This window comes from Eulemur rufifrons, chromosome 8, assembly GCF_041146395.1.
Source record: "Eulemur rufifrons isolate Redbay chromosome 8, OSU_ERuf_1, whole genome shotgun sequence".
Lineage (NCBI taxonomy): Eukaryota > Metazoa > Chordata > Mammalia > Primates > Lemuridae > Eulemur > Eulemur rufifrons.
In genome coordinates this window covers 4,585,216-4,610,174 of record NC_090990.1, presented here as the reverse complement: position 1 = coordinate 4,610,174, position 24,959 = coordinate 4,585,216, and the positions used below count along the sequence as shown (strand labels likewise).

Here is a 24,959-nt window from a genome sequence, read left to right as displayed (position 1 = left end):
TTAAACAGAATATCCATCTCAGAAGCAGTCCAGTTCAGTATATCTTAATATGTGCCATGTGCCTTGTTTGTAAATCCGTATCATATATTTAGTCTACTTTTAATAAATTTCACTTAATGTTGACATTGTGACTGATTTGAAATATTATAAGAAAATCATCCAATAGTAAGTAAAATTGTATGTATAAGACAGAATAATCTTTAGTTTTGCTAACTTAAAAAAGTCCATAATGGCCAGGCATGGTGATTCATGCCTGTAATCCCAGCACTTTGGGAAGCTGAGGTGGGAGGACCATTTTAGGCCAGAAATTCAAAACTACATTGGGTAATATTGTGAGATACTATCTCTATAAAAAATAATAAAAAAAAACTCAGCCAGTCATGATGGCATAGCCTATAGTCCCAGCTACTCAGGAGGCTGAGGCAGGAGGATTGCTTGAGCCTGGGAGTTTGGGGTTACAGTGAACCATGATAGTGCCACTGCACTCCGGCCTGGGCAATGGAGCGAGAGCCTGTCTCTTTAAAAAAAAAAAAAAAAAAATCCATAATAATAGAACATCTTTCAGTCCAGATTGACAATTTAACTTTTAATATTTTTATACTTTGATTATATTTAAGTTCTAACCCTTTCTGGAAAGTTGGAGGTAGATATCTGAATAGGAAGGAATATATACATTAACCTTATAAGGAAGGCCTTCAAGATTTGGAAGATGCCTATAAAGTATAGAGAAGTAATTGGTGTGGGAAATTTTGTAGCTTGATGCTTGGTCTGTGAAGCAATTGCTTTTACAGAATTGAGAACTGCAGAGTACAATTAACTGTCATTAATTCCGTTGAATAGAAATATGTTCCATTTACTGTACAATCAGGAGCCAGGCTTGAATGAGTTTAAATAGATGAAATCTAAATTATACTGACAGTCCATTAAACAGTAGCAGAAAACCTGTAAAGAAAATGGATTCACTGTGATACCAGTTTATAATAAAATCATTTGCCAAGTAAGAATCATAACGCAGGCATTATGAATTCTCCTGTGTATTTCCAGTGAGCACTGCAAATTGGTTGCATCATTTATTGTAAAGCCCAGGCTCCTAGTGCGTTGTTTTCTGAAAAGGGGAGCAAGCAGTGTTGCTTGAAATCTGCTCTGCAGGATGTGACAACAGAAGATCAGACAAGCAATTTGTTTGTTGTCAGCCATACAGGGAGAGAAGAATTTTTATTCAACCTACCTGTCACTGATGATTTTTTCCTATAAATATGGGCATAGTGTTCCTAAAAGTGTTTGAACTCTTTCTGCCTTGGTTTCCTAAATGGTAACCAGATCTTTGAGTTCAGGATCTGTCAGCATTTCCATTAGTAATCATCTTCTACTTAATAGGGATTTTATAGTAGACTTTTTTTGGAGGGGGAGATAGGAGTCATTGAATTGAGGGTATGTATGGTTGTTACCTGCATTTTTAAGCTTTGGGAAGTGAGGTACAGTGGTGGAGCATCAAGGGGCAGAAAGAGTGAGCAAGGGTCTTGAAATTCTCTTCATCCATGTCTCTAATGCTATAAACACTTTTCTTCAGTAGGTAGATGGCTGTCACTTAGATAACCTTTGTTCTCTTATGGCACATAAGATATACATAAACAGAAATTATAAATGATGAGAGTGCCACATTATTTAACTGGAGTTTGGATGTTAAACTGACTAGAATCATTTTCATAATAGGGATTCAATACAGATTATAAGGGGGGCTTTTAAAGGAACATGTTTAGAATAAAATATAGAGATGAGAGTACTTAAAATGTTCTTTGCTTGGGTAATGCAAGTATCAAACCATGGCTAATATTTAGCATATCAATATAGCTAATAAGATTTCTGCTGCTGGCAGGATGGTCTTGCTTTTTCTTGTTTTACAGAGTTCTCAAGTCCCTGTAGCATATGATTGATTTGGGAAGAGCAGAGAGTGGTCATGCTGCAGCACTTATTCTGAAACATCAACATCGCTTCTTAAAGTTAGAAAGATAATTGGTACCGGTCTTCATCTGAGAATTTAAACAAAATCCCTTTTTTAGTTTATTATGACCTGCTCCCTCTCCCTCAACTTTTTTTTTTTTCCTCATAATTTAATTTTCCCTGTTAGCAATGAGGATAAAGACAAATGTTTGCTAGAAGTATATTGTGTCCTGTATTCAGACAAAAGCCCACGTAAGCTTTGTAGCACCACTTAGGGACCTATAGACATTTCAATACATAGAATTTAATTACTATGAAACTTATAAAAGAAGGAGTTATGTTACCTGAGATCTTTTTTCCACTGAGTTTAGAATCTTTAAGATGAGGCAGCCAATTTTGGTGATAAGTTTATAGAGTCAAAACACAGAATAAGGGTAAGGACTGGGAAAGTTTCCTTTATTGAGTTACTGTTTTCCCAATTTTTTTTCCCTTTTAAGTTCTTCTCTATCACCAGACAGTGTGAATATCCCCTCATAGGAAAAGAAATCTAGCAGAACACCACAAGTAGCCCACCTGGCAGTTGAGTTATTTAAAAAAAAAAAGTGTTAGGAAACAGCATTCATTTTGTTTATATTGATAGAGCATAGCAACTTTCTTGCTAGGGTCTCATAACTTCTTTTCTGTTTTTATTGCATCTTCATTTATTCATTTGTTCCTTGTATAATTTTGGAATGTTTACTATGTAGAATTATGGTACATTGTTTATTATTTATAGAGGTGAGAAATGGTGATATGTTTGACTGTTTTACAGATGGGGAAACTAGAGATGGGAGGGTTTTTTGGAGGCCATGTAGTATGTCTGTGCCCCTAGGTTGGAATTTGGGTATCAGGATTTCAGTGTCTTTTCTACCATGCACACAATGTACATATACACCCTTTTTGTGTTTTGCAAATTAGGCAGACACCCATATTTAAATAGAGGGATACTTAGAACTTTTTATTCTGTAATATTCGACCAACCCACTGTTATCTCTGATGTCGAGGGTAGAAGGATCCTGTGTAAGAGGAATGGAAAGCAGAAAAGCAAAGCAGTGCTGAGGGTCAATTTCCCATGTTCACCACTGTGCCACCCTGCTTAGTCTCTGAGAAATCTCTTTGTGAGAAAGGCTTTGTTCATATGTGCTTTTTGCAGGAGGCGGTTTTCTATTGGAAATTGTATTAGAGTGGCACTTCCATGCTTTGCAAAGGGAAGAGAAGGTATTTCAAAGATTATTAGGTAGAAAAGGCATTGATGGAAAGGGAAATTCTTTAGAAGACAGAGCAGTGGCTGAGTATTGCCTGCATATTGTGACCACAGCTTTAATGCTGGGGCTCACAGCACTGCTTGCTAAATTAGTGGGTGAAGTAAGTGTCCACTCTGCTCTGTAGGAGGCTGTCAGGAAAGATGCTGACAGGTTCTTTGTGTTTCATAATGACAAACTGCCTGATGCTTCAGGCTGTGATTTTTACCCTTGAGAGGAACCTGTTCTTGTTCTATTTACATAAACCTGCTGATTTGCTGAGGGTTGAAAAAGAGACGGCTTTCTTTGCCTTGAGAATCTGCCTTTGCGCGTTTTGGCTGACTTCCTTCCCCAGCTTAGCAAATGCTCTGTTGTTTACAGATGGCACAATAGATACTTGGATGCAAAGCTATGTTGAGGTTGTGAGAAACAGCCAGAAACACCCCTGTTTAGTATCATTGCCCAAATTATGGATTTTGTTGCTCTCTGTTCACAAGGATTTGAGGTCACTTAATCGTGTGATCCAGTCCCAGGCAGAGGGTAAGTGTCAGAGAGTAAGTCTCAACCTAGACCCATGGTTTCATTTCTGGACATCCCTAGTAAAGAAAAAATGAGTTATCATGTGTTATTTGGAATAATTGAAATTGATAGTAATAGCCTCACTCATTTTTCTGGCCCATTACAGGCATGCTGATTTTAAGATAAAAAAAAATATATATATATATATATATATATATATATATTTGCCCTGCAGCAGCAACCGTTTGCTCAATCTGGTAAATATGTGTTTTCATATGGGTAATTTTGAAAATGTGCATTATGCATTTAATGGATCACATCAGCTTAGCTCATTTCTTTCAGAACTGCTAGCTTTCTAATAAAAAAGAGCTCTTTTTATTTTTTTAAAAAAGGTGTTACAGTTCTTGTATTGGCTGTGGGGGATTTTCAGGTTGAGAGTCATTGATCCAGCTGACTAAAACCAACTTTATAACCAGCTCCAGACAATCTGTGCACTCATAAATTATATGAAAATCTTGCCAAATCATTTTGGCTTTAAAAGATTACTGGGCGTATATTCCAACTGAGATTTTAACATTGCTCTTGACTTATATTCTTATCTTTTCCTTTCCAAATAGACCATTTTATTTTTGTGCTAACTGTAAACATTTATATAAATTATTTTCTTAAATAGCTGCTTGATTAATGAAACAAGGGGGAAATACATCTTGTATGAGTATTTGGCTTTAATTTAACTTTGTTCTGAATATTTTTTTTCTAAGTTGGGAGTCTCAGTATGTTGCCCAGGCTGGTCTTGACCTCTTGGGCTCAAGCAATCCTCCCGCTTCAGCCTCCCAAATAGCTGGGATTACAGGTGTGTGCCACCACACTCAGTTTTAAATATCATTTAAGAGTAATAAAAAGCAAAATTTTTTTCTGTGAGACTTGAACTCTTAAAAATTCTAAATTTCTTAGAATATATTCTCTTTTTGTTGGGTCATCCTAATTTTTGTGGGAAGGTTACAAAGAAAAGTTTGACTCTACAATAATTTTTTATGCTTTTATTTTAAAAAATGAATTAGATAAATCAGGGCAAAACAATATTTTTCCCCCATTCCTATGGCAAGTTAGACATGGTGTGAAAAATTTTTAGGTCATATTACCCTTGATCTTAGCCATTCTGTGTTTTCTGACTATTTATGTAAAATAAACTCCAAGTTTTGTCACTTAATTTTGCCATGAGCTCATCTGCCTTTTTCATACAAGTTTCAAAATACCGAGATCACTTGATAGCTGTTTTGCTGATTACTAGCCTTGTGTATTGGACTGTCACATAGGAATTTATAGCTCTAGATCAGTTTGAGTTGCTATGGTAACTTTTTTAAACAGAGGTGGCTTTTAATCTAGTAATAAGTAATTAATAAGTAATTGTGGTAATTCCATATGTCAGGTTTGAGGATGTCTCTCATACTGGCCTATTCCTCATGGCAGCATTCTTCGGGCCATGTGTGAGACAGCCTCCAGTAAGACCGCTACTGAGAAGTGTTTAATTAAACAGATGTCATGGCTGCCCTTCACATACCAGAATGTTTCTTTCCTTCTTTCTCAAACAGAGCCACAACCTGGTGTATTTACAAGTAATCATTTTCCTGAATGTAACTATAGGTTGTATAGGTTGTCTTTCCTTTTCTGGAAAGCTTTTTAAATATACAACTCAATAGCTGTGTTACATCTCAGAGTAAGAGGGTTTGCCATAAAAACAATTCAGTGTAACCTCTGTGGAAAACAGTATGGAGATTCCTCAAAGAACTAAAAATAGACCTACCATTTGATCCAGCAATCCCACCTACTGGGTATTTACCCAAAGGAAAAAAGTCATTTTTATCAAAACAACACTTGCTTGAGAATGTTTATTGCAGCACAATTCAGGTTGAGTAAGAACAGTAAATAATTAATATCTAGAAATTTGAAATACTGACAAGTGGGTACAACATTTAATTTCTTAATTAAGAAATTAAGAACTTTGAGTTGTTACAAAATTGTGTAAGTTGCAGCTACAGTTTTTATTTAGGGAATCAAGTTTCTTCTATTTTCACTTGAATACCAAGTTAGGGGTATGAAAGAATTATCTACCATGGTGGGAAGAATTCTCTTGCTTGTCCCTTAGGATGGTTAGCATGTTAGATTGATATTGCCTAAATGTTGAAGCAGAATTGTTCAGCGTCTGGGACCCTGGAACACGAGAGAAAGCTTAGTCAACAGTTGGTTCCTCAGTTACTATTTTGCATGGATTCAGGGATTGAATCTCTGTTGAGTTTGCCTCTGAGTAGAGAAATAATTTGGGGAATTCTGAAATCCTAAATAGTTGGCATTTAGCTTTCTTCTTTTTCTGGAGTGACTTTTGGGTAGAGATCCTGATGTCCTGAAGAAAGTGTCTTGGAAGGATGTGGCCTTTAGTGAGGGCTTGCTTCATGATCTGCCTCTTAGTGGGTCTGCTAGTGCTCTTGGTAGACTAGACTGTCCACCAGAGGGATAATTCCAAATCACTGCTCCTGTGCTCTTTCTTGGCTGTTAACATGTATGACAATCGATGCAGTAGAGGAACTTGCCTATGTTGTCAAGCACCTAAGTTATCCTAAGACATACTCCTTCCTGAAGGGTAAAGAAAAGAGAGAAAATGAACAGCATTTTAAATATGGCATTATGGTCCCTCTCCCTAGAAGATTTGATTGACTGTGGATACCTTTATTTCTCAGTAAATAATACATAGATTTTCCTGTCCTAAACTTTATGATGATCTTGGGTTGTAATGTGGAGGGGTTTTATCTTTCTCTTTAACCACTGCTTTCCTTAAAATCATTGCTTTTTAAAAAAATAATGTCTCAGTGTGCTATTTTATAAAGCAACCTTTTAGACTCAGCTATTGAGAGCATCAAAAATAATTACCGAACTACTGCCCCGTCAAATGTAATTTAAGAAAGCACTCTTCTTCCCTGAAGAAAATGTAATTTGGTTTACTTCATTCCATCTGATTGGTTGCCTTGGTTTTCTTTACAATTAGAAAATAAAACATGTTTAGGTTAAAATAGTAAGTTATCTACAAGAGGTTAGATTAGTTTCTTTCTCTTTCTTGCTTTAGAAGAGAAGATCATTGTAATAGCATGTTCAAGCTAGTCTTATTTGCGTATTTCATTTATTTCCTCACAAAATATTTATTAAAAATAAAGTAGCATTTGGCAAAGCCATTTCCCTTGGTGAAGACATGAGAACATCTATCTGAATAAGATAGTCAAGATTTTGTATGATTTTGAACAAGTCATTTCTTTTATCTAAATTTTACCTGAATATTGATAATCCTGTGGGATCCTTCCCTCCTTCTTCAGGGACTTTGAAGAAAATACTTTAGGCTGTATCAGGTCCTTTAAATTATTAGAAAAGTGGTCAGAAAGAACCAAAGATCTGTTTTCCTTTAGTTTGAAGTTACTTATAATTTAATATCACCTTCAAAAAGAAATTTAATATAAAAAGTATATGCCTTGTTATTTATTTATTTTATTTATGCAGTGGCTTTATGGGCCCTGTCTTTGTTCCCTTAAAGGTAAATGCCATTGTTTTAAAATTTCTTTTTCTTTTAAAGACTGTGTGTATATCGAGAGTCGGAGGCCAAACACACCGTATTTCATCTGTAGCATTCAAGACTTCAAACTGGTAAGCATTTTTTAATGTGCCGTTCATTCTGCTGTGTGCCTTCCCCTTTCCAGTTCCAGCGGCTGGTGTGTGCCTCTCTATCGCCATTGGCGTGCTCACCAGTTGACCTTCTGAGTGCCAACTGCCCTGTGGCCCTGTCAGTGAAATAAGGCAGTTACTAGTTTCATCTTTTCAGTTTTATAGCACTTACTGTTATATGCTCATATTGTAAACAATGTTTCTGAAGTTTTTGTCCCTTTAGTAGCTGTTCTGACAATTTCAGACATTCCCCTGTGTTTCTGAAGTAGTATGTTTTTTCTTAGCCATTGTTAAGAGCCTGAAGTAAAAATAAATTTAGAAATTGTTAATGAGTAGCAAAAATTATATAAATGGGCCAGAGAATAGTTTCTGGTGGAGAACTGTAATTTCCTCCAATATTTTGGTGAGTATGGAGTGCATCTCAAACTGGTTTTGGGGCCCTGCCAGGGGTAGAGGTTAAGAGAAGGAAGTCTGGCTTGGGCATGATATAGCTACTATACTTTCTTTCCAATTTTAGTATATTACTGCTGAAGTGAGCAGATAGCTTCTGTACTTTCTCATTAAAAACTTTTCCTGAATACATAAGTCTTGATATTGCCCATTATGAAATCTCTTGATTTTAGACTAGTGGTTCCCACACTTTAGGCTTTGGATCCCTGGATGTCTGTGGAGTTGCAAAGGGCTGTAAATAAACATTCTCAGTCTTATATAAATAAATACATCTCATACATGTCTGTACAACTGTTTTTCAGATGTATTAACATGCTGTTATGATTTTAAAAATTCGCTTATATAAGAGCACGGTTAAGAATCCCTTTTATGTGTTTTCCTCAAACAATGATATGTGAAATACTAACAAAGTAGTGTCATCTGGGAATCTTTTGAACCACTTTGATCTTACAAAGGGATCCTTGTACTTGAAGATTGTGAACCACTGTCTATACTCTTGGTATCTGGGTAGAGATGTGTATCAGTATCTGTGAATGCTCTTATTTTGAAACCTTTTTGTAACTTGACAATATTTGTGTTCTGACATTAATTATATGTGATAGTTCAGTCTAAAGAAATGTAGTCTGAAAAGATCTTTAACTCTGCGTCGCCTTTGTTTCTTTTTATCATTTTTAATGACTCCAAACATCACATTAGAATATTCTGATTTAGCTGGTTTAAAAAATTTTCGTTTATTAAAAAGTTGTAGTTATTGCATGCTGACCGTTTTAAAAGAAAGTCAATATGTACAATTTACTTCTAAGATTTATTTATTCTTGGTAGGTTGCTTTTACTTCCCTAGTCGCTTTGCAAGATGGCCTTGCAGTTTTAATCTTGTAAATCAAATGCTTTCTATTCAGTTTTTATGTTGATATGAGTTTTTACCATTTTTAGAGCTCTTTGCTATTTATTATATATTTCTTTCTAAAGAATTTTTTTTAATAGATACTGCACTGACACCTGAAATGTGGACAGTGGCCTTGTTTCCAGAAGAATTTTAATGTTGGTAGTGGATGCTGCTACTGCTCTTTCCCTGCTCATTGTCTTTCTGTGTGATTATTTTACTATTTGGTTTAGTAAAAATACCAGTATACCATGGAAAATATATAGCTATGAAATAAAATCACAAAGATTTTTCTTTTACCTATTAGGTCCTGAACCCTTTTTGTATAATTTTTACACGTTAGCAGGTGCCTTCATGTTTGAACAGTGTCTCTTATGAAATACTGATTACAATGTGATAGTTGCTGTTCTGGGCAGAGATTCCTGCTGAGTTACAGTAATTGCTCAGGGTATTAACAGCAATAAAAGCCGAAGCTTCTGTTGTCAGTATTGGTCTAGTATAGCACATTAAAGCTGTCTGCAAAAACAATGTGGGAAGTAGGGTGCAATATGTTTAGATATGTTTTTCTAAATCACACACTGCTATTTCTCATGTTTTTGTTTGAGGTTCTGTATTCAGCACTTCCTCATAGTTGTATGAAAACAACAGAGATAATGAAATATTTGCTCCTAGAAGAAATGTAGTTATTCCCACTTTCTTCTTTTCCTGGTCTCTATGCTTACTAAAAGATAACCAAGTAGATGAAAATAATCAAAATATTTTTTCCCTCCAGTTTACCTAAGCTGTGAAGGGAAAAGAAGAGCAGAAGGCAATATGCTTTGGTTCTCTGCAAGATTTTAAAAAGAAGAAATTGAATTTGGTTTTGCCCACAACAGATACCATGGCAAGTGGAGCAATGAAACAAACAAACAAAAACCCAATAGCTTTGAAATGTTGAGTAATTGTGTATTTTATCTTTTTAACTATCATAAAATAAATTTGTTTGAGTTGTAACTGAGAGATGTTTTTATACCACAGATGAAAATTAAGCACTGTACCATGGTGGATTTTTGAGTATAAGATATATTTGGGGGCTAAAAATAACTGGACTGATGCCCTTTATGGTACCTATTAGGTATGATTACCATGTTATAGGCAACAAAAGTTAATGAGTTGAGAACTGGGGATGAGGAGACATTTACCAACAGTCGCTAAGACTTAGCATAATGCCAATTTATTGAACTGAGGGTCCCTGGGTGAAATTTTGTGAACTATTATAGTTCTATATGAGAGAAGAGGCATCTTTGTATTTTATGTGGGGGCCTGGGTTGTCTTCTAGGGTCTGCTACTGCATTCCTCTAGAATCTGGGTCTGTGGTGTAGAACATAGCTGCCTCTATGTTCTGGTCTGTGTCTGCTATCCCACCAAACTATTAAACAGTCTCCCCTTTCACTCTCAGAAATGTCCAGGTTTAGACGATACGTCATCTTGCTTATGGGATAGGATTTATGGCCTGTGTTTTATTAATACATAACAATCAAAACACATCTGGACCCCATGATCCTATGCTGGTAGATAAATTTAGAACCCACACTTTCACAGAGGTAGGTGGAGGTTATGATAGTACAAAGTAATTAAGTTCCTAATTGACCTGAAGTTTTTAAAGGTAGCATTTTCAAGAGAAGTGAATTGTGTGTTCTATTAGGAAGCTTTCATTCTCTTAGGAAGTATTCATTTGATTGAGCTTATTTACAATGTGGGAGATTTAGTTTTCTTTGAATACATTGACCAAAGTATCTATGGAAAAAGTAGTCAAAAGCAGGGGCTCAAAAGAGAGATAATGTGGAATTATGGACAGCATATGCTTAGAAGGAGGAGAAAGAAAGATCATCAGTTAAATAAGGTAGCTTTGCACCATAGGTTTCTGAACTAAATAGTAAAATAGTTGGCAAAATCTTTATTTAGCTCTTTGAAAAAATAGTAATATGGAATGGCAATCCATGATCCTTATGGCCTGGCATGAAAAGACTAATTGAGCCAAATTTGTTTTTTAGAATTTATAGTTGGGAAACTGAAAGACTGAAGGCAGTTAGCAGAGGGGCAAAGCTGGAAGGATAAATCAAGAATTGCCTTAATGTGGAGAACGAGGTTGGGGCAGGCATAGGCAAGCTGACGTGCTAGGTAGGGTAGGAAACCAGGAAAGGCAGAGGACTGGTACAGCTGGGGAGAGCGGCAGACCCAAAGGAAGTGACAGTGCCCCTAGCTGTGTGTTCTCTACCCTGCTGAGGCCTGTGCTGATGCTCCTCCCACTGTTTTTCCCTCTGAGTAAAAGGCCTCTTTACTTGGGCTAGCTTGAGTGGATCTCAGTAATTGCACCGGAAAGGCCTAGCATAACAAATTCAATCCTTTCTTCTGCTGCCCTCCCATGGCTTTTATAGGTCACCGTGTGACTTAGTTTGCCTTGAGGGTTTTGTTCCTGAATGAGTCGGTATCACAAAGGAGCATTATATCACAGAGTGCAATTAGGAATGTTTTGGGCTATAAACAGTGTCTCCTACAGGCATTTATTGAAAGCCTACTTTGTGTTCTTTGGTGAACTCAGCACCATAAAGAGGACTGAAGAAGTGTAAAATGTGGTTCCTTCCCTCAGTGATCTTAGATTCTAATTGCAGAGACAACTTGTGGCATTAGATTTCAGTCTTCTATGGAGAACATTCTGAATAGGATCGATGAGGAGAAAGCCATTCACTTTTTGTTCTAAAAGAAAGATTCTTTCACTAAAAACAATAACATTTCATTTTTTATAGAAACCCAGGCATTAAGAAGCATAATAGAGATAATTTGCTATCTAAAAATAGTCGTGGACTCTGAGAATGCTAACAGGATCACTGAGATTAGTAATTTTCATTCAGTATAGCACCAAGGAGTTCCTTTTAGTAGTTCTTACCTAATTTTTAATTTACAGATTAGTAATTGAAGCCATTCTTTTAATATTCTACATGGAAATTCTCTGTGGATTCCTGAGCTGCTGTCATTCATATGATAGAAGCAAATATGCTTTTGGTTTCCTAGATTTATAATTGTAGATGTTTTAGTTGTTACTTAGACCCAGTGAGTTTCCAGGTAATATACGTAGCTATTACAAGTACTAGTTTGGATTAATATCATTGATTCAATTGGTTCCTTAATTGTTTTTTTAAAACTGGGAAAATTGTCCTTAAAATTAAACCTGGTATAGAGATACCTTGGAGTTGGGGATATGTCATTAAGGTTGTTATGTTGCTTCCCGTTGACTATTAGTTAGGCTTAACGTATTATTACCACTTTGCATGATGAGAATGCTATTCTATCATTTATGCCCCTAACAGCATAGATTCTAAGTGCTGGTTGTGAATGTGGAATAGCTAAGGCTGCATACTGCTAGTTACCTTGGAGAAGGCGCCTCTCCATTACTGCTGTGAATGTGGAGGCCACATTATTCATGATTTAATACCATATCCCTCTCATTGTTGCATTGCCAAGTGTGAGCAGCTGGAAGAAAAACATTTGGAATTTCTCTCTGATCTCTGGTCTGTACTCATAACCCTACTTCAAAAGCTGATTGCTACCCATCAACCTTTATTTATGCTTCCCTGACAGCACAGCAGAAGAGAAGCCTGCAGAGAAATTAACTTCTGCTTAGGTTTTACTTATCATTGAAGTTTTTTCCCCTCCCCCAAATTTGGTTTCTTAGAAATGGATTAAAAGCAACAATAAGCTATTTTTCCTTCTTTATAATGAAAACTTACTGAAGATGAGTAATTATATCTTCTTGTTTTTTTTGTCAGAAACATAGGTAGTACTGGGAGATATAATCATGAAGAGACTTCATTAACATGCACTTTTTGTGCATGTATTCATGTGTACACACAATGACTTAATTATCAAATTGATGCTTATACACCAAAATTTTTTAATCCCAGCTTGGCTATTGTGACCACTTAGCACAGAATGTATGGTGTGTGGACATTCAGGAAATGGGCATTCATTTAATTGTAGGTAAATCTTTTACTAGAGCCTTTTTTTTTTGTGGGAGGTGGGCAGGAAATCCACGTAATTTGAACATGGCTATTTAGAATATGGGATATGTTATTCTGGGATTTAGATGAGGGGTGATAGATTGCACAAATTGAGAGCTCTTACTTTTTTTCAGGTTGTCTGGGTTCACATCATCAGTTCATCAGTTGCTGTCTTTCATGATGTTGGGCAAGACACTTAACCCTCTTACCTTTTCTTTGTTTATCTGTGAAGCTGGGATATAAAGCACCCAGATTAAAAGGTCAAGCCTATAAAATGTCTACTGCCCCATAGAGTGACACTGATCATGATGTTATTTAGTTGGCACGCTAGGTTTACGCTTTGTGAGGACAGACATGTCTGTTTTGTTCACTGCTCTATACCGTATGCTTAGCACATTGCCTGGCTGTAAGATCCACAGTAAATACGTATTAAATATTGAGTGAAATAACATTTCAGTGGAGAAAATTCACTGGATTAGTGTTTTAAGAACCTTAGTAGTAGTTTGATATGTTGTATACATTAACTACAAACTAACTTGTCTATTAAACAAGCCAGAGAAGTCTGCTCACTTATGTTTGGTTAGCCTGCAGTGTGTATTGAAATAAGGAGTTTAAATGAATGTAGCCAAAGTTATAAAATTTTTTAAACATCGTTGTATTCTGTTTTGAATATTCTATATGACTGACTTTTAGTAAAGATAAACGAGGGCTTAATATGTATATGAACATCCCAGAAAAGGTCAACTGTTATGAAAAATGCCTTATGGTATGATTTGTTTCTACGTGAAACAGCGATTGTTTTTCTGTTTTTGTTTTTAGCAGTCCCTCAAGTTAGGCCTGCAGAACTGAGTGTATTTCTTTCTATAGTTCCTTCTTCTCTTTACCCTCTTGGTTTATGCCCTATAAAAAGGTCAGTACCACCTAATTATACCTTTGTGACTCGTGCAGAGTGTTAGATAATGAAGTAAAAACCTTAAAGTTTGTTATGAAGTGGTATAGCTATCATATACAAAGACTAAATGGCCTTTTCAGATATAAATTTGAAAATTGTAATTTCATTTAATCCTTTAAGAGGCAAGAGGTAGGATGAAATTCCTTAGCCCTGAGGTTGATGGACACAAAGGAGGTGGTGGTTGGATAGCTATACACAACTTCCCTACCCCCAAATTATGGAGCAATGATGTTGAAGGTTTTTTTGAGCCACCACATCCTTTGTGCATGCTGTGGATGTCAACTTATAAACAGACAGAGTAGTATTCACGTAAGTAGACGTCAAAGTGAAGCCTTGGGAATAAATAATGTCTGAGCATCTTATTGGCTCCATTTATTTGGCTTCTCAGCAGTCTATTTTACTCATGGCTGACAGTCGGGGTAGACCACTTGGGATTTTAAGTTTTAATTGTTCATGATTGCTGTGAGGTCGGATAATTCATTTTCTTCTAATTTAATTGGGCTTTAGGACTCTATTTCAGGAACCATTGAAAACGTTTTGTTTAGTTATATGCATTTCTATAAAATATTTATCTAAAAATGTCATTTACTAAACTTGTTATCTATATGCGAAGTTTTTTCAGTGCAGAAAACTCTAGGTATTCTAATTTTTTTTTAAAGGAGCTTAAGAAAGTTTGAGGCAATCTGGTATTTGCAGAGATCTACCGTGCAAGAATATTGGTAAAGTTTTGTTGTTCAAACTTGATTCTTTAGAACTGGAAAATTGTAATGCATATGTGTAAGTAGATGTTTGTATTAAGAATCAACTCAATAGTCCAAGAAAAAGCTATTAGAAGTACCGAAAAAAATTAGGGAAACTGAGATAATATTGACTCTGATTTTGTATGTAAGAACAATGATATGCTTTGAAAAAATGCCTTTTTAAAATGCTTAAATTGTTTTAATAATTACTTGAACTATTTACGTATTTAAAATAATGTCAAGTGCTTAGAAATGCTTTCCTAGGGTTTTTTTTTTTTAATTGAAAATTGTTAATTTGAATGAATAAGCATTTGAGTGGTCTGGTTAATTGAATTCCCAATGGTAAGAGATTAACCAGAAATCCATTTTTATTTTGATGCTTATGGCAAAAATATTGAATATACTGTGTATTCAAGTGCACAACTGAATCTTTGATTCGGAATTTGCAGTGCTGGTAGGGCAAGGAGAAAGGTGTGTAGTGAGAATGTTATGGCTACTAACACTTGATATCTATGTTGTCACTGAGTCCTTGGGTATCAGAGACTGACTGCATAGAAAGTGTACTGTATAGAGCCCAGGATGTACTCTGGACGGTAATCTTTTGAGAAAGAAAAGAAAAGAAAGTGATCATGAGAAAACATTCCTATTAGCTTATTTCCCTATTTTCTTGGTATTTATCTTTTAAAAGAAATCTTCAAAAATAAATATATTAAAACCTTGGTTTACTGAAAGTTGTTAGAGAGTGATTCTTAGCTTCTCAAAGGGAATTATATGTAACAGGACACTCTAATAATGATTTAATATTAAAAAGTTTATCTGTAATTTTAAAACAACTGTAAGAACAGAGGTTCTTATATAAGTATTTCTATTTTGTGTATTTTTTTTTTTAGTTCATTTAAAACCACATGAAAATTGGATTGGTTAGTTTTTAAAAAATGTTATGTGCTCTCTAAAATATTTGAAAGGGAACATATTCAAACTGTTATTTGAGGCATCTTTTTTGGTACTTGTAAGGACTGTGCTGGCTTTCAGAAGTTGCTCTCCAATCTTTTTTTGTTGGTTTTAAATATTTTCAAAGTTAATTTTAAAAAAGCCATATATACTAAACTGGTTTTGCCTATAAAAAGAAATAATATCTCTTGAACTTGAACTTTATGCTTTGTGCCTGTTCCATTATACTTACCTAGTGGGCATTTTGAAAAAATTATAATTTATTTGAATGCTGTCTTTTTTTCCCTCTGTTTTTAGGTCTTTGTCTGTTTTCCTTGCCTTTACCTTTACAAAATTAAACTTGAACTTTGAGAAAATGGCAGGGTCTTTCTCTGGCCACCCTAATGCCTTGACTATTTCCGTATTAAGTACATGTCTTATGTCTCTAGCTTCTCTCATTAGAAACTCTTCTGAAAGCTCAGTTTGTCCACTTGTGGTTCATTTTACTGTTGTGTTTATATGACACCATTGAGTTTTTTGTTGTTATTGTAAGCAAAGCATGCCAATGTTAACTGTGCTTTGGCACTGTGTCACATCTTAACTTGGTTATTTTGAGGGGCACACACCATACTGCTTTATGACAGGACTCAGAGGAAAGTGTGGAGCCAGAAGGGTATGTGTTTGCTCAAACTGAAATAAGGAAACAGCTTTGATTAATGCAGAAAGGTTAACTTTAGTAGTAGAACAAATTTTCTGAGTTCAGAGGCCATCTGCTAAAGGATTTTTGCAGATACCTGCTTGTGTGCTGAGTGCCCCTAATAACCAGGGTATGAGGAGGCATTGGGCACGTTAACTTAAAACTGTTTTCTTTTTTAGGTCCACAACTCCCAGGCCTGTTGCAGATCTCCAACTCCTGCTTTGTGTGACCCCCCAGCATGCTCTCTGCCGGTGGCATCACAGCCACCACAACATCTTTCTGAAGCCGGGAGAGGGCCTGTAGGGGTAAGGAGAATCCCGTTTTTAAAAGCTATCAGTATTTTATATCCCATAGGGTATAAAATAGGAATATTACCTCCCTCCCCAGAGCCCCTTTAAAAATGTGCTGTATTATATGTGTTTTTAAAGGAGTAACAAGTACATGCACAGAGGAAGCCAAATACGGGACTTGCCTTACCCCTCTAGGACAGTTCCAGAAGTTAGCGGGGTTTGGTGGAAGGGTATTTTGGCACCAGCAGAGAGCATGCTGGGCTGCTGCAAGGAGCAGGAGCTGGCAATCAGCAGCGAGTATGGATGTTGGCAACTGAAATGGGGATTAAAGGGGGTAAGTTTGAGTCCAATTGTGGAATGTGCATTTCCCCAGGCTCATTGGGACTCGTGGCCCACCAATCTAAACTATTTTGGTTGCTGTCCTCTCAAGGTGATGTTTTGTAGAATATTGCTTAGAAATAGTGAGGCTTTTCTGCAACACTAGATATAGAATAAGCACTTCAAAAGGCTTGGGATGGGGTGTAGCTATACTTTTCACAGCTCTACCCTGCTGATTCCTCTCTTACCTGGTGGTGATGTGGGACATCTGAGAGGCAGCAGGATGAAGTGACTGTAGTGCTTTACCCCTTAGAACACAGGGACTCTGTGCTAATGATCTATAAGAGTTATTTCTGTGTAGCATATCTCCCCCTTTATGAAAGTACCCGTTTGTCTTCCTTTTCCTTCCTTTAGGAGGATTTAATGGTAACATTTTCTGAAAGACAGATATTTATTGTTCTGAATGACTACTGGATACCCAAGACTTCTGTTAGTCACTAAGGAAGTGTAATTTTAGTTACTAAAATCAGTGTAAAGAAGTGATTGTGGGACTCCAATTCATACTGAATTAGAAAATAATACAGGAGAATAACTGTCTCTCTCACACACATATACACAATAAAGATGCTGTCAATATATGATGAATTGTTCAGTTGCAGTGTAAAATATTAATATCTTGGGACTAAGAAAAGAGAGTGCTCCAGGTGGGCTGTAGCACTCAGGGAAGTTCTGTGCAGGTAGCTAAGTTTTAAGGAACTGGGTATGTTTTTGACATATCAGTAAGGTGTGCACAGGCAGAGTGGAGGAGCCTTCCCAGGTGTACTTGTCAACCTACCTCCATAAGCAACGTAGGCAGTGAGCCTGGGAATCGTGAGATGACCCACAGGACGTCACTGAAGAGCACAGGTTAGTGGGTCTCGGGAGGCAGAGGTGGAGATGTAAAATGGCACCAGATCATAAATGACCTTCAAGGTTAGACAAGTTAAGATTTTATGTGATAGGCAGTAGAGGGCTTTTGCAGGCTGTTTTATTCCAGGCAAGCCAACTTGCAAACCATTGCTTAAGAAGATTGGGCAGCAGTGTGCCATGTGCAATGGGGAAAGACGGTGGAAGTTCCAATTAAGAGGTTAGGGCTGTCATTCATGGGTAAGATGAAAAGGACCAGGATAGTGGCGATGGGATATTAGTAATTGTAACAAAATCAGGAGTAACTGTCACAATAACAATAGGATATTTATATAGTTGCTTGTGTAATTACTTAAGAATTAGACCAAAAAAAGGTTCACATTATGGAAGCCTTGGAATTCTTGAAATAATAGCCATTCACAGTGGAAGGTACAACCCAACATAGTGAATAAAAGCCTGGTTTTAATCCCTGGAGGGATATATTTACATCCTAAGGGACAAATTAGTAGACTCCCAATTTGACTACCTACTTACAGAGCTTCAGCCTTTACCAGTTACTATCGTGTTTCCATATGTAGCCAAGAAATGGGTTTTATCTTTCAGGCTGATATTTTCTTGTTTTATTCTCTAATCAATGTGGATGTCATTGTTAGACTGTTTTATTTACCATCATAGTCACTAACCAGGATCTGCTGAATGGATTATAAATTTTGCCCATAATAACATTGATTTTTAGTAAACTTTTTATATTGGAATTAGTGATGACTACTATTTATTTTTTTGGCAATAAAAGTATTTGTTTCCACCAAGGATTTAAATAAGTTCATGATTGGTGGAGCACTCAGATGCATTATATGTAGGTTTGAGAAGATTTTGTAGTAAGATGATAAATCTTCTTTCAGTCAAGATGATGCTGCATAAAGCTAACTGTATTGATTGTTCCTTAATGATGCTTCATGCTGCCAAAGTCATTTGAGCTGGATCTGAATTGGATCCAGTTGGCGAAACTCACCCCTATGTGTGGAGCTCTCATAAATTCTGCAGGCACACAGATCTAATACAGTGTAATGAGAGAGCTGCTGGGAGAAAAAATTGATTACAGGGTTGCAGACAATATCATTAACATTTCTTGCCATGATACACCAGATGTCTTCCCTAATAGACTATTTTTGTTAATTTAGTTTTTATAGGATAGCATTGATTGCATCATAATTTAACTTTTTTCTTTTTTTTGCATATTCAGGTATATGTGATATGTGTTTCTATGGTAATGAGGGAATAAACTTATCAGATTTAATTTTATAAATTTTTAACTTATCTGTTCATTTTTGTGTTTGTGCTGGAGAGACAACATTTTTACTTATTACTGAGAATCTGTTACTTGGATGTTTTCTAGCAAAAAGTACTGTGTTCACTGGTGGTGGTGGGGGGGGGGGAGAGTAGTGGAGGAGGTAAGAAGGCAAAGATAACATTGCCCAGATCCTCCCTAGACTGGTCAGAGAGGATCCCACCCCCAGACGGTTTAATAGAAGCTACATGGCAGCACGAGGGAGTCTCTGGCTGAGGTAGAAAAGGTGCAGCTTTTCTAGGGGACTTAAAATGCATGTTTATTTCTATTGTTATGGATGTGGCTGTGCAGGCCAGGGTTCTTGTTGGCTGCACCTTCATCTTCCTCACTAGGAGATCAGGGGCTAGCTAGTAAGGAAGGGTCCTTAGTTATTTAGTGTTTTTATTCTTTTAGCCATATCTTTTTGTTTAACCTCTGTTGAGTGGCCAGCACACATAATTAAGGCAGTACTATAATAGTGGTTTGAGCTATTTTATTTCAGTTATCATTGTTTTTTTTTACTGTTTTGTTTTTGGTACATTTTCCTTTAGGGAACTTTTTTACTCTTGATATGTTTCTTTGTAACACAGGACACGCTAATTAACCTTTTTAACCCTTAGTTTTACCACTTACAGATATAATGCCACTATCTACATCAAATGGTTGTTGCAAAAATTAAAGTAATTCCTGGAATTCCTTAGCACAGTACTTAGCATATAACAAGCATACATTAAGCATTATCTATTATCACATAACACTTTTGATTTATACAAGTTCTGGTTTTAACTTAATTAGTTTTCTAGACATTCTTAATCTGAGGGCCATACGCCTCTGGTTGGTCTCTTTGAGTTTAAAAGGGTCTGTGAACTTCCTGAAATTGCTTGCAAAGTCTTACATGTATGTGCATTTTTCTGGAAGGAGGATCTATAATTTTTGACTATGGATGCTTATCAGTAGATTCCTAAGGTAATGAAAATAATTTTAAAATTAAGATTAAAAACTGCTGCTCTGTAAAGGTTCTGCAGTGGGTCATTTAAAACCTCATATCAGCTTGCTGTTAAGGAAGTAAACTAACATTAAGCATTTACTTTGTGCCAGGGCACTGCCTCCCATTCTGTGATGTTTATTTCATTTGTCAGACAAGAAAACTTTAGGTTTACATTTGCATAAAAATCTTGCCTTTAGTGAGTGACAGGACTGAGGCTTACATCTGGGGAACTCACCCTAGCCTGGATCCTCTTCCTTGTCCTCCTGGTTGACTTCTGTGATTCCTGGGCCATCCCTGCCCCGATGCCCAACTTCACTGCCACTTTACTAGAGAGTTTGAGCTAACATGTGGTTCATTCAGTTGGAAGAGTAGATGGCTTCTGCCACTGAGAGTTATACAGGCTGGCCCTTACGCTGAATAAATAAATGGACAGTGATATCAGTAGTATGGTGTGAAAACCTTTTTTAAGTGTCAGCAAATTTTGTTTTCCTGTTAGAATGGTGGTGATTATATCTTTAGTGTCCTTTTGTTTTAAAAATGCATAACCCTCAGCTACTATGACGTCCCTTTTCATTCATCTTAATAGCATCTATATATATTTGAAAAATAGTTTGTAAATACTTGCTCTTTTGGTGATGGGAGAGGGATTCAGGTAAAACTTTGAATTTATTAATTTGGGCTTTGCATATTTCTTGGAGTAAATCCATTCTACCCATCTAGACAATTCTGCAGGTTACGGGTTAGGAAGCTAGTGCACACTGTCAGGGATTTACTTTATGCAAGTCCATGTTTAGTAGGGGGCTACTTAGGCCTGAAGCCTCATCTCGTGTATCTTAGGTTGCTGTCTTTCCACTGCCCCATGCAGCCTTCCTTGACCCATAAGATAGATTCTTAAAATTGTTCATTCAGCACACCATTTACTTCTTTAAGGGCCCAAAATGCTTCGCTTAATATCTACTTTAAGTGATTGTGACTACATGTCAAATCAGTGTTAAAACAGTATAATTTTTTACACAAGTAAGGCATTTATTGTTAGTTAAGTATCATTTTTAACACTAGTACTTTTCATACTTGAGACTTTGGTATCATTTAATAATTAAAAATGAAAATGTGTTATGAAATGCCATTTTAGAAGTGAAGCTGATTGTTTTTATCTGCTTGCTGCTTAGGGAGAACTCTAATCTGGTTTCTTGTTTAGCTGTGCAGGAGTTTTTGAGGCTATGTTGCTTTTACTTACTGTGGCTTCCTCACTTGATACTAAGTATGCCAAAAACAACCGTTTAGAAAGATCATGAGAGATTCTACCTTTTGTATTTGACTGTAGTGAAAGGTGTTAAAATGACTGGAGTTTTAGAATTGCTAATACAAATGCTGGGATTAATCTAGCTAACCTAAATGAAAGGTGATTACTAGCTGTTGCATTTTAATGTAATAAATTGTAAAAGTTCTTAAAACACTCAACTGACCTATAATGCAAAAGCCATCTGATGTCAGCATCAGAGAACATGGACCCTTGCTTTCAGATCAATTCCTTTCACCTGGAGCAGTTTTTATGTCCTGCTTCCCCATAAAAGCTACTTGTCAGATAATTTGGTCTTATGGCTATCTTTTCATCATATTCATCTCGTTTTTTCCAAAAGGAGGCATCAAGCCACATTTTCAGAACACAGATTTCAATAACCATATGCTTTTATAACTGCCTACGATTTAAGCAGGCTTTTTGTTACCATAGATATATTTTAAATTTGATGATCCTTTGCAAGTTTTATTGAGCTTTCTGTTATTTCAGGGATAGTGCATTGCTCCTTTTTACTTACAGGCACTGTTAGGCCTTTCAGCTCTGGTTTATTTGGGGTGTTTTGTACTGTTACATTGAAAAATAACTAAATAAATATGTGGAGCTTCCAGGCTTTACAAGTTCTCCAGAATTAGTTTTACCAATAGAATGCCAAAGACATTTTAGACCACAGAAGTAAGCTTGCAATTTTATTTAGCCTGATTTTGTTTTTAGCATTACCCTTCACTTTAGGATATCATAGTATTTTTAATGGCAATATCTTCTATCTATAGCAAGGCCTTCAATGGAAGAAGAGATGACACTGTTTCCCAAGGATACCAGAGTTTTCTGAAGAATGAAGTTTTAAGTGATACACCTAAATTTAATATTTTTTCAAAGTTTGCAGAAATTATTATGCCTCATGTCTGCAAGTTGGCATTTTCTGTTCTATCTTTGATCTCATGTTGTACAGTCCAATGAATATCAGATATTTGCCGCACCCTAAAATGAATGTATTTTTTTCTTTTTATCCCAAAATGTATTCTCTAAATGAAAATCTATGAATAGTAAATCTTAGATTTTCAGTCTGTACATAGTTTTGTGTCCATTTTTAGGAACTGGCAACCCATTTTCAAAATACATATTGTATAAAAGGGACAGAAATTTGTATATTTCCATCTTTTCAGCAGATTTAAAGTTACTCTATTCCTCCCACCTTTTGTCCTATCCCTTCGTATCCCATTGAAATTCTTATGGTGGAAGGAAAAAGACTTGCCAGCTTGATTAAAGCTTGATGGCTAAAGTAATCAAAGCGTTTGTGAAAAGAGATTGAAACTGCTTAAAGATTTAATTTTTCTTTAGAGTATCCTGAATATTTATGCCTTGGTAATTTTTGAAAGTATGTATATTAGTACTCCTACCCATTAGTAAATTTCAGTTATAGCTTTCTTCCCTTTCCCTTAATTTCCTGGGTATAGATTGGGAAATTTTAAAATTTAGAATCTGTCTTGAAATTTTCAAGGTGACAACCAGGTAGATGTAAAAGTGGGTAGAATTTTTAAATCTTGAAAATAGAAATTTATATTAGAAATGTAGCTTGCCCAGGTGTGGTGGTGGCTCACGCCTGTAATCCTAGCACTTTGGCCGGCCAGGAGTTCGAGACCAGCTTGAGTAAGAGCAAGACTCCGTCTCTACAGAAAATAGGAAAATTAGCTGGGCGTGGTGGCGTGTGCCTATAGTCCCAGCTACTGGGGAGGCTGAGGCAGGAGGATTGCTTGAGCCCAGGAGTTTGCGGTTGTAGTGAACTATGATGATGCCACGGCACTCTAACCTGGGTGACTAGACTAGACCGACTAGACAAAACTAGACCTTGTCTTTAAAAAAAATAATAATGTATATATGTATATATAGCTTGATAATTAAGATTAGTAAAAGCCCTTTGTAGAGCAATTTCATAATATCCATGTCACCTGTATCTGTGAGTACTGAAAGGTCACTCAGGGCCACTTTACATCAGATTTTGTAGGGTAAAGAATATAGGCCTGACTTTTCCTTTATCTTGATCATTGAGTAGAAAAGATGTTTTAGCATAACTCATCTCTCTCTTGTTAGCAGATGTTGCTGAATTACTTTTAATCTCTAGTTCCAACTATATTATGTTGTACTTGGCTGGGAGATAGTTTAATATAGCTTCACCTATGTAATGTAAAAGTTTGGTATTTAATGCTTAAAACATTTATTTCCTACTGCCAGTAATATAAATCAATCTACTTTATCACTTGCTGTTAGTTACCTATTTAAAATAAGTTGGGAAAGAATTGATATGCCCTGTTTTTAAAGAGAATAGTAGTAGGCTGGGCATGGTGGCTCATACCTATAATCTTAGCACTTTGGGAGGCCGAGGTCAGGGGAGCGCTCGGGTCTAGGAGTTTGAGACCAGCCTGGGTAACATGGTAAGACCTTGTCTCTACAAAAAATAAATAAGAGAGAGAATAGCAATAGATTTTTCTTACTGAAATTATTTTGAGACATTGTATTGACTGACTGTTAAAAGGAGGTCCGTGAAAAAATTGTAGATTTCCTGGTACAACTTCACATTGATCCATTAGGATTACAAAAAATTATCCACTATCCAACTTTCTTGAGATTTTTCTTTGTTCAGTAAGATAAACCTTAATTCTGAGCTTCACAGGTTTTTCTGGAAGGAAGCACTGTTAGAACTCTGCCTTACAGTTTAGCACAGAAATGAATGTTTTATGTTGTAATGGAGGAGCTTAGAAATTTTTGTGTGATCAGTTGTTTAGACCTCAGAATGCTTTTCTCGGTAAACATATTATGGAGGTTTTGGGGCCAGTTTGTAAATGCTATTTGAGCTTGTAATATAGCAAAATACAGAAAGACTCTGACTTCCCTAACCCCATCTTACTGATATATTAAATTTCATTTTTTTTTCCCTTTGCCTTGCTATGGCCTGGGACCTCCTTTCCTCCCACAACAAAACAAAATTGAAAGCCCCCCAACCTGCTCTGTTGAGATGGTGCATTCTGCCTCTCTCTCAGAGGCCTGGTTCTGTTCTTGTTGGTGTCTCCTCCTTTTCTATTTCCTATCCCACTTCTACCTTTTAACGTGTCTCAGCCTGTTTTCCATTCTTTTTTGTTCTGTTTTTAACTTTTTATTTGAAAATAATATCAAACTCACAGAGAAGTTGAAAGAATAGTAGAAAGCTGCCTGTATGCTCTCCCCCCAGATCATGGAGGTAGTTAAAAAATCACACACTATTACTGTTAAAATCATGGTATTGGTTTGAATCATGTTGGTGACATTTACTGGTTGTGTGATCAGGTGACTTAATCTCTCTGAGCCTCGGTTTCTTTGCATGTAAAACCAGAATACTGATGCAGTAGTTCTGGAGTCAGGCCCAGGAGTCCATATGCCTTCCAGGTGCTTCGCAGGGGATTCTGGTGGGCAGCCATTGTTAGCAAACAGTAACCGTTGCAAAAGAGGATCTGATCTTATCCTTCGCTGGATGTGTAGAACTTCTGAAGCAATTTCAGGACCTCTTACATTTCTCAAACCTGAGTATATTATGGACTCAAAGAAAATTGTTTTTGTGCTTCTTTGTTACTTAATTTCCTACCTTCCCCAACACACAAATTAGGGATAATATATGTGCTTATATCCCTAATGCAGCTAAAATAGGCAGTTTGTAAATTAATTTCA

General features: G+C 36.3%; 1 protein-coding gene across 1 annotated transcript in view; it reads left to right on the top strand.

The window, feature by feature from the left end:
• The window catches only part of RERE (arginine-glutamic acid dipeptide repeats), a 409,470-nt gene that overhangs the window by 166,297 nt on the left and 218,214 nt on the right, over nucleotides 1-24,959 (top strand). Inside the window, exons 3-4 of the mRNA XM_069479289.1 lie at nucleotides 7,357-7,427; nucleotides 16,314-16,439. Of these exons, the coding sequence (XP_069335390.1) occupies nucleotides 7,357-7,427; nucleotides 16,314-16,439 (197 nt within the window). The remainder of the gene's footprint in view (nucleotides 1-7,356; nucleotides 7,428-16,313; nucleotides 16,440-24,959) is intronic.